General features: G+C 36.9%; 2 protein-coding genes across 2 annotated transcripts; both read right to left on the reverse strand.

Moving 5' to 3' along the window:
• Positions 1–364: 364 nt before the first annotated feature.
• Positions 365–5,825, reverse strand: tmem82 (transmembrane protein 82). The gene is made up of 6 exons (XM_017305880.2): positions 5,075–5,825; positions 4,325–4,394; positions 4,024–4,222; positions 1,976–2,390; positions 1,526–1,713; positions 365–676 (listed from the first exon to the last, which is right to left on the reverse strand). The coding sequence occupies exons 1-6, from the start codon at positions 5,166–5,168 to the stop codon at positions 596–598; spliced, it is 1,047 nt and encodes a 348-aa protein (XP_017161369.1). The 5' UTR covers positions 5,169–5,825; the 3' UTR covers positions 365–595.
• Positions 5,826–5,923: 98 nt separating this feature from the next.
• LOC103461259 (mitotic spindle assembly checkpoint protein MAD2B-like) lies at positions 5,924–8,574 on the reverse strand. Its single transcript, XM_081608513.1, has 6 exons — positions 8,304–8,574; positions 7,342–7,460; positions 7,188–7,259; positions 6,980–7,117; positions 6,648–6,740; positions 5,924–6,496 (listed from the first exon to the last, which is right to left on the reverse strand). The coding sequence occupies exons 1-6, from the start codon at positions 8,341–8,343 to the stop codon at positions 6,458–6,460; spliced, it is 501 nt and encodes a 166-aa protein (XP_081464639.1). The 5' UTR covers positions 8,344–8,574; the 3' UTR covers positions 5,924–6,457.
• Positions 8,575–9,486: the final 912 nt, after the last annotated feature.

Below are 9,486 nucleotides of genomic sequence, written 5' to 3' on the forward strand. Positions count from 1 at the left end.
AGCTGGTGCCTAAAACTTTTAATTAAAAGGTAATCGACGTCTGTACCCAGCTGGGGTGTCCGTTTATCTCTTTTTATTCAGTTAATTTAATGGCTATGAGAGCGAAGGTGAAATGAAAGATGAGTCCACGATGGGTTTCATATGCTCTCAGTCTCATTGTAAGTGTTATTGGAGTGTGCAGTTTTAGTCTTTCTTTTCCTTTGTTTTACTGAATACTTTTGAATACAAATGTTTCCACTAGTGAAAAATCACAGGGAAAAAAAACCCGAAAAATAATGGCTTTTACATACAAATATGGTTTATATTTTTATACAAGCCAAAGTACAATTCAGACTAATATTTAAGCAAAAAAAAGAGCTGAGTTTTGTTTGTTTTTTTAATTAACCATACTTTCCGGTATTATCATGTCAAATTTCTGACTTCAATCATAAAAATTATAAGTGTAGTAGGTAGTAGTGATATATTGTAACTTCTGCAGAGCAGCTGCATTAAATAACATGGGAGCAATTTTATGACAAGAGCCAACAGTACAGGTCTAAATAAACATGCAAAAATCTGATGTTTACATGTTATGACTTCCTCAGAATAGTCCATGCTATCTCAGATGCTGTTTCACATGTGTTTGTGATGTTTGTCGACGATCTCTTCTTGCATAGTTTATAAAATCCTCTTCATCCTGTGTGCAGAGACCACATGACAGAAAAAAAATGCATAAATAGCTTCCAGAGACAAGTATTTACCATTAAGCCATAACATTATGACAATTGACAGGTAACAGCACACACAGCACTAAGATTTTACAGCACAATTCAGAAAAAATGTGACCCCTATCACCACAAAGATTATTTTACTTTGAAATCCTGTGAAAAGTTGATTGCATTAAACTAAAATAAATATATGACGGTGGCAATCTAGAATACTAATGAGGTATTGGCCAGTATAAGATTCTGATAAATGGGAGAATAAACACCACAGTTTCATGACAAAATGATTTTTTATTTAAAACACAACTCTGCACCTAAAAATGCTAATTACCACGCCTTTACTGGTCAAAGCATTTGCAGCTGACCATAATGTTATAGCTTATGAGTGTTTAAATTGGCCTTTCTCTTGTAGCTCTACATTTAATATTCTAGACATTTTAATATCAATATTTAAAACAGTTTATATTTGAACTTAACTAGTTACTGAAATTCATTTGTTCTACTTTTTATAGTCTGAAGAGATTTCACTTATTTTTCTAATTCAGCGCATTAAATAGTTAATTGTTCATGTGTTCTGTTAATATCATGTAATGTTTTAAAAGCCTAGTTATTACAGCAAGATGATATCTGTGAAAAGAGAAGTGGGCTTGTTTTTTTTCCCCCCACAAGTTGGAGACTTCTCTGACCTAAATCTGTCGTAGGGGCTCCTAAACCCCTCCTGGGATAAAAGTTTGAGAAGTTCTTTTTCACCCTGGGATGCAGTTTGATAAACACATTGGTATTCTGCCCCAGTTTAGTGGTCTCTGGAGAAACCGACTGACCTGCGAGGATGCTGCATCCAGCAGATCCATGTTTGGGATGAGACAGCTGGCCTCACCGAGGAAACATATTAGGATGTGGAACACATCAGCCCAGCGTCCCACGGTTAGCATCAAGACCATCAAACCCCCGAGACGCACGACAACTGCGTTGAGGACAGCTTGGCTGCTCGGGAGACGATGCTGTTCTTCTGTTGGGTTAAGAGATTTAAAATGGGAAATGAACAGGAATGGGTGGGTGTACTCAGCTGCCAAAACATCAAATTGTTTTCATTACTAATGAATAAATGACAGCTTTTTCTCTTATTAGAGAAAAAAACTCTAATAAGTTTAAGTCCGGGGGTGTATTTCTACATAAAAGACGTGCTTGCATCATCTTAAACATGGACAAAGCAGTGGCTTCATCAGATACCCTCTAACAGAGAGCTTGACTCGTTTTGACAGGATCCTCACCCTGCATGTACACCACCAACAATGTGTAGCAGATAGTCAGCGGTGTCCAGAACCTCAAGGCCTCAGTTGCAGAGAGAAACTGTTGGTTGATGATCGATACGGCTGCCAGCACGGCCACAAAAAAGGCAATGATCATAGTCCTGCAAAGCATGGGCTGCAGATAGCAGCCTGACGTGAGCAGGCTGATGCAAATGCCGCAGTAGCGCTGGGAGCTGTGCAGCTTATACAGAGCAATGACATGATGCAGAAGGGCTGCTGCCTTTTTTGCCAGATACCAACTGAGAGCTGCTGCCAGGAGAAGGCACAGCCAGCGTTGGGATGCCCCCTCGTGGAGAAAGTGCAAACTGCAGCTGATGGCACAGCCCAAGGAGAACTGGCTCTGCACTAACAGCTGCTGCAGAAACTTCCTGGTTTCCTGGGAGGGGAAGAGAAGATGTGATGGATCAACTACACCACACGATAAGAAGTGCTGAATAGGTGTGAAATTATGAAACGTTGAAATAAACTAAGTTAAAGACATCACAGATATTCGTATTTGTTGGGCTATGAGAACTTAGTTTTATCACAAAATTTTGTGGTACAATTCTGAGGACTAACAATAAAAGTCACAATAATAGCTATTCATTACCTATTTTCTAGGTCAGTGTATGACTGTGTCTGCATGGCAGAGCAATCAGAGCCCCACAAACAAATCATATCCACTTGTAATGCTCTTCCTTAGGACACGAGTCATACAAAGACGTGTTATTCATATGTATTGATGCTCATTGACAATACGGACAGTATTGGGGGGTGTTTAAACATCATTGACTGGAATTTATAGTGACAAGAATAAAGCAAACTTCTTATGATAAGAAATTTAGAATAAACAATAAATGATATGATAAATGCAAAACCCTATATTGGTTTAACTATTAAGAGATATCAAATAAAACAATTAGGCAGCTTATACATTGCTACAGTTTTACTTCTACTTAAAATGTTTCATTCCATCTTATAAATAAACATATGATATTAAAGATATACAAAAATGTGGTCACTGTCTTTGAGCTCTAGTGTGCACTACATATTTTCTGAAATACAATCTGTGCCTGACGTAAGAGTATACTGTATTTTAAGTGATAGACCAACACAAAGTAGTGTGCTCTGACTTTTACAAAAGTTCAAACTCTCGTTGAAAGAAAATCTTATGGAGTTCTAATTACACTTTCCTACATGTTTAGGAGACAAAGTTGCCCTAGTTAGATAAAATTGAAATTCTTGTTGAACTGAAATTCAGTCCTCTAGTAAGGTGCTACCTACGTGTTCCATGAGCTTTTGTTCAATAGGGATGAGGGAGGTGGACAGACAGATAGAGCTTCTTTGGCAAGAATTAATGTTCACAGATGCTCTCCTTCCAGTCTGACTTAGAGCCATTTTGCAGAGCAAAAAAAACATGAGTAAATGTTCACTCTCTAGATGTGTCACGCTGGTTGGGAGATACTATAAAAACCTCTGTAAAAGAGTGACCCATGAGGGCTGAATAGAAAATACAATGTACAACGCACATTTCAGATTTTTATTTGTAAAAAGAGGCTAAAACTAATTTACACTTCAGCAGTTATGAACAACTTTGTGTTGGTCTATCTCATAAAACTTTGACAAAATGCATTCCATTTGTCCACAAAAAAAAGAAAGTTAAAAATAAGTAATGTTTTTTTTTTTTTCTTTAAAATGTGACAAGAACTAAAAAGAAAGGCATGAAACTATAACACATAACTGCAGAAATCAGTCTCTGTGAACCTAACTGTCTGCTCCAACACGCCTGGGAATTAAAAAATGGTTGTCATCAAAACCTGGTTTGCTTAGCGGGGAAGCGTGTATAACATGAAGCAAAGATCAGAGCTGGAAAAACTGACATGACGGTTTGGACCGCGCAAGAGGCATACCAAGGATCCCAAAACACCGTACCAAGCAAAGCTGACACAGTGCTGCATCTTTGTGGACCAAACACAATCCAGGTTTGACAGGCGTCACTTGGTTCTGTCTCTTTACTGCTGATACCTTACCGGTCCAGCTGTGAGCAGTCCAGAGACGGCTCGCAAGCAGAATTCCAGGACCACCAGTGACGCCACGCGGGACCCCACAACGGCCAGTATCCCAGTCACAAAGAGAAACTGGAGCATTCCAAAAAGTCCATGTTTAGCTCTCATTGGGTTACTGCTTGACCTCCCACTTGACGTGCCTTCATTCAGTTTTTCTTTCCAGCTGCAAATGACAGGAACGATCAAATAAAGGACAGAGATAATCTGTAGAAATATCAACATAGGACTGAAAAACTCTTGCATACATGTCAGACGATTTCCTTACCTCTCCTCTATCAATAGATGTACTCTGAAGAGGGAGCACAGCACAGAAATCCCACATGCTCCCACCAGCCCTGCAAGTCACCCAACAATGCCTTTAAATCACAAATGTTGGTAAGCAGATTGAGAGATATTTTAATAATGCGCGAACAAAAACAAAAGTAGAAAAAGTAGAAAGTGGGAAAAGACGCTGAATTTAAAGATATCTAAAATAACTATACAAAAATGTAAGATCATCTCAATAATGTGCGTGTTTGAAAAGAAATATTTTCAATAATTCTCAAAAAGTTTAGCTGTCCAGTTTAACATTAATGGCCTTGACGGATATTTGTTGGAGATATCCAGAATTCAGTTCTTCCCAGATAAATGAACATTCTGGATATATTGAAAGCTAAATGTTTGTTTATTGATTTTTTTTTTTTACTTTGATAATCAGCTGATCATTTTATGATAAAATGCCTTGCCATATAATAACAGCATGGCTTTTACTTTGGACATATTTTTGTCTGTCACTGACAGCAACAGTCAGTCTATAATACTCTTCCCAAAGTACACATATTTATGACACTTAACACATAATTCAAAGAATTTTGTACCATTGTTTCTAGAGACCCTGTTGATGACAAAAGTATGGGCAATCTGCTGCTCCAACCTTCAGTCATTCATTTACACAGACTAGTGACGGCCTGTCAAATATTCTTTTATTCCAAAATAAAAAATAATAATAATAATAATCAATGAATGAGGAGCTTACCTTGAAGTAAACCAATCAGAGGGTTTGTGTCGAGTATCAGCCATCCTGGTAGGAGGTAGGAAGTCGGCAAAAACGAGGTGAGAAAGGAAAACATTTTTTAAAAGTCTTACAGAAATACATGGAGGATACGCTTAATAAATCATTTCACACTCTTGAGTCCTCTATTCTGCTTCTCAGATCAGATTTTTAAAAAAAAAAGTGTTGGAATTACTGCTCTTTATTTCCTGTTGCCTCGGCGTTGAGCTTTGCTCAACCCAAACGCTGCACTGTGTCTCATACCAAAGGTCGTCCGAGGGCTGCTGGCACTGTTTGAGTCAGAACAAGATAATACAGGTTATTGCAACAGTCCACGAGAAAGATATTTACTTATCATTCATTTTTCAAATAAGTCATACAATCAACTTCTATTCACATATTAAGCTTAAATACACAAAATTTGAATGGCAATCTGTCTAACATCCTGTAACAAAAGCCCTTATCTATCCATACTTTGCACATCCTAAATTTAAAAAGTACTTTAAGACATTAGGGGTTAAAAAGCATATAAGCTACGTACATGTGGCTTTTTTTAAAAAGTTTTTTTCTCCATACTTGTCCATTTATTGACTTATCATTTTAAGGATAAATGTTTCCTGAGATCATCAAAGATCAACCATATGTATGCACCAAAAGGAATGAAGAAGCCACCTCAGTCTGTTAGCGACAGACTTATATCATGCAGAAACATGAATTATTTGTTTTGGTAAAATTAATAAAGATTATTTCCACTATTAGTCTCCTGTATTGTTCATGGGGTTTGATCTCCTCCGATAACTTGGTGACCGTTTTATCCAAGAACGTTGCCATATATAAAGAACATGATGCTTTTTTATTGCAAATCATTTCAGAACAATTGCATTTCAACACATCATGATTTAGCAACACATCAACACATAGACACTTCTTGAAGCCAATTAATCCAAGTTCTGGTTTTGACATGAAAATCATAATAAATTCATGGTGTCATTTTTTTAATGAACAACAGTTAAAAACTGTTCATTAAATACTGAGACAGAACCAAACAGCACTTCTACAAAAAAAAAAAACAACACATCTTGAAATGCATTAATAGCACTCTCACTGGAGTTACAACTTCACACAGAATATCACTTTTCCAAACAGCATATTTCATTAAGGATTTAGCCAACAACATCCCAGTGTTTCAGTCTGACTCACGCATCAAAAGGAAACCACCTCAGATATATTCCATGAGGTATATTTCACATTCCTGAAGCCACGTTTTCAGATGAACTCATCTTGCACCGGCAGGCTGCCATAAATATTCTGCTTATCATGTGCAGCTGTCACAGACGAGCTTTCCACAGCGCGATCTGTCGTCTCTCGCTACGTTTTCTGGGCTCTCTCCTCCACGTAGAGCTGCATCTGTGACAACAAAACAAACAAATATGAAGAGCAGTAAACAGAGAAGCTTAAACACATGACATGAAAGACATTGTGGCAAACAGCTCCGCAGGAAACGTTCGACACGTTCAAACATCACAGTGATTCTGGTTTTATTTTTCCTTCAGCTGACCTTCACTATGTCGGACGTCATGGACTTCAGTGGAATGAGTCTCGGCTCCTTCATGTGAACTTCCTGCTCGTCTACGACGATCCATGGAAAATCCTGAAGATGTAAACGCAGACAAGAGGCTGAACACATGCAAATGGTTGTTTTGTGTTTACATTTGATAGCAAAGTCAACCTTTTCACGTTTTGTCACATTTCATTTTCTATGTATTTAACTGGGATGTCATGTGACAAACCACAGTGCATGCTCAAATGTCCAAATTTGATTTCTGGATAAGGTCAAAGGTCAGGAAGAACTAGGGCTGAACAAATTCCCTTCATATTAAAGGAAGCTGCTTTTCGGGTATTGCTGGTCCAAAATGAGGACGGAAACCTGATTGACAGCAGAGGAGGTTGGAAGATCTCAAACACAAATCTCTCGACCGGATGATGCTCTTTGTCCATGATGACCACGACCACCTTCTCTGCATCGTTCTGTGACGTAAACATAATAAACCATCAGCGAGAATAAAAAAAAAACCTGTCAGCTCCGAACTCGTCTTACCTTCTCGATGAGCGGCTTCACACAATGTAAAGTGTCTTGGATGTACTGATTCAGCTCAGGGTGACAAGACATCTGAGGATAATTGAGCCAAAAACAGAACACAGTCAAGCAGATCCGTTTTAGACGTGTCATGCACCAATTTGGAAATCTCTACCTGCACGGGTACATTGTATTTCTTCCTCTTCTGAAATATTCCAGAGGGATAGACTTCACGCACGTACAGGATGAGATGAATGGCGACCTCCAGGAACTCACACAAAATATCAGCAACCACTGGAAGAGAGGAGTAACCCTGAATCAGGCCACTTATGCACTGTTTAAGGGAGTATGATGAAAAACATGAACCAAACTGCGACAGGAAGTTATTTAATAATGACTTCATGAGTCAAATCAAGAAGTGGTAAATAAAACACTTTTAGCAGGAAACTAAAACTGCCTTTTGGCACACCATTAGCACAGGGTGGTAGCACAGGTATGGACTCTAGGAGTGCAAACACTTGCATAAACCACACTTTTTCTAAAGAAATCCAATCAAAACAGCTGAAGTTTGTGGTTATTATGTGACAAAAGGTGAATAAAAAGTTCAAGAGGTTTGCATACTATAGGCATTGCACAATAAAGAACAGCAAAAATAAAATATACATTGTTTCTCATTCACACGGTTTATGTACGATCAAGGTTTTCACATTCGGAGTGAAGATTTATGTGTTATATACACAACACCAGCCTCAAATATTTAGGGTTTAGAAAAATGACTGAACCCCAAAAATGAGTTATAGGGTTAGTTTTTTATGTTAAAATCAAACCCCGCTAAAATATCTGACTCCTTAACTTGTTCTTATTGTTTAGGATAAGAATAAAACAGCTAAATGATAAACTCCAGCACCATAAAACAAATATGATGTTCTAATTTTATAATCAAAGCCACACAAATTGAGTAATCTACCAAATATTTCCACTTATTTCATCTCTCTAACAAGATTCAAATATTGTCCGAATACCTTTTTATTAAAACAACAAAAAGCTATGAAACGTGCTGCTATGTTTACCGGGGATTCGGAGCACACAGCTTCAAAAAAGAAAACCAACTCCGTTTAATTAGTTTGACTGTCTTACCTTGTCCAAAGTTAAGGTCTTGTCTTGTCAGGGTTGTCATTGTTTATTTCCTAACAAAGAGAACAGAGGAAAAATGTTTCTTTGGCTAGCTCTGCTTGGGAAGCAGTAAAGTGTTCGTTTTGCTGCTAGTTGCTTTACATTCCTCTTTTGTGTCGATGTCTGGTAGAAATGTCAAGAATTAAAATGATCGTCTATAATCAGAGAACAGTGGCAGCAACACAAACCAAATTAAATGGGTATATTATAATCTTCTAAACCATTGCGCCTGTTAACACGGAACGAGTGAAATGAATTAATGGGGCCACTTTATAAATATTGTGTTTTCAATTTTAAGATTTTGGGTAAAATATCAAGTCGTTTCAAGTAAACAGCTTCAAGTCAAAGTCAAGTTCAAGTTTTTCAGCATTTTTTCAAGTCAAGTCTGAACTCTTGATTTTAACGACTCGAGTTTGACTCGAGTCCAAGTCATGTGACTTGAGTCCCAACCTCTATTGAATTTAACATTGGATCAGAGATCAGAATTAACTTTCAATTATGTGGACCCTGTTGAAAAAAAAATTATATTAAGTCAACGATTCGTTTCTTTAGAAATTATTTTAAAATATGTACTTGTGTACTATTTTTCACCACGGTTTGTACAGCATAAATGAAAATAAATGCATTTTCTTGAAGCTCTGCATTTAGCATATTTTATCATTTGTTTGGTAGAGTACACACTTATTTTCTCTACATTTAAGCCATTTTAAGAAAGAAAAAAATTCTAGTTTTACAAATGTTGTCGGGCTACAAGCAGAATAAACTGCTCCAGATCCAGATACTCACTTCACATTTGGAAAAATAGATTAATTATTCTACAGAAATTAAGAATTCATCCCAGGTCTTCAGTCAAGACGTCTACAGCTACATATTGTTGTAAGTAACTTAAAACGTCTTTAATTAATTTAACTGTGCATTAATCTAATTTTCCATCTGTGAACAGAAAATATAAAATTTGCATGTCACATGGACAGAATAATGTGTTTTACATTTTTATTTCTTACGTTTGTTTAATTCTATTTTATTTTTGTTTGTGTTTTCTTGAAAGTATTTTCTGTCTGTTCGAAATAAATAAATAAATAAATAAATAAATAAATAAATAATATTGTAGAATGTAGATCTGAAGGTAAACTGGAATAGGTCTAAT

The sequence above is a fragment of the Poecilia reticulata genome, chromosome 7 (genome assembly GCF_904066995.2).
Source record: "Poecilia reticulata chromosome 7, P_reticulata-male-v2, whole genome shotgun sequence".
Lineage (NCBI taxonomy): Eukaryota > Metazoa > Chordata > Actinopteri > Cyprinodontiformes > Poeciliidae > Poecilia > Poecilia reticulata.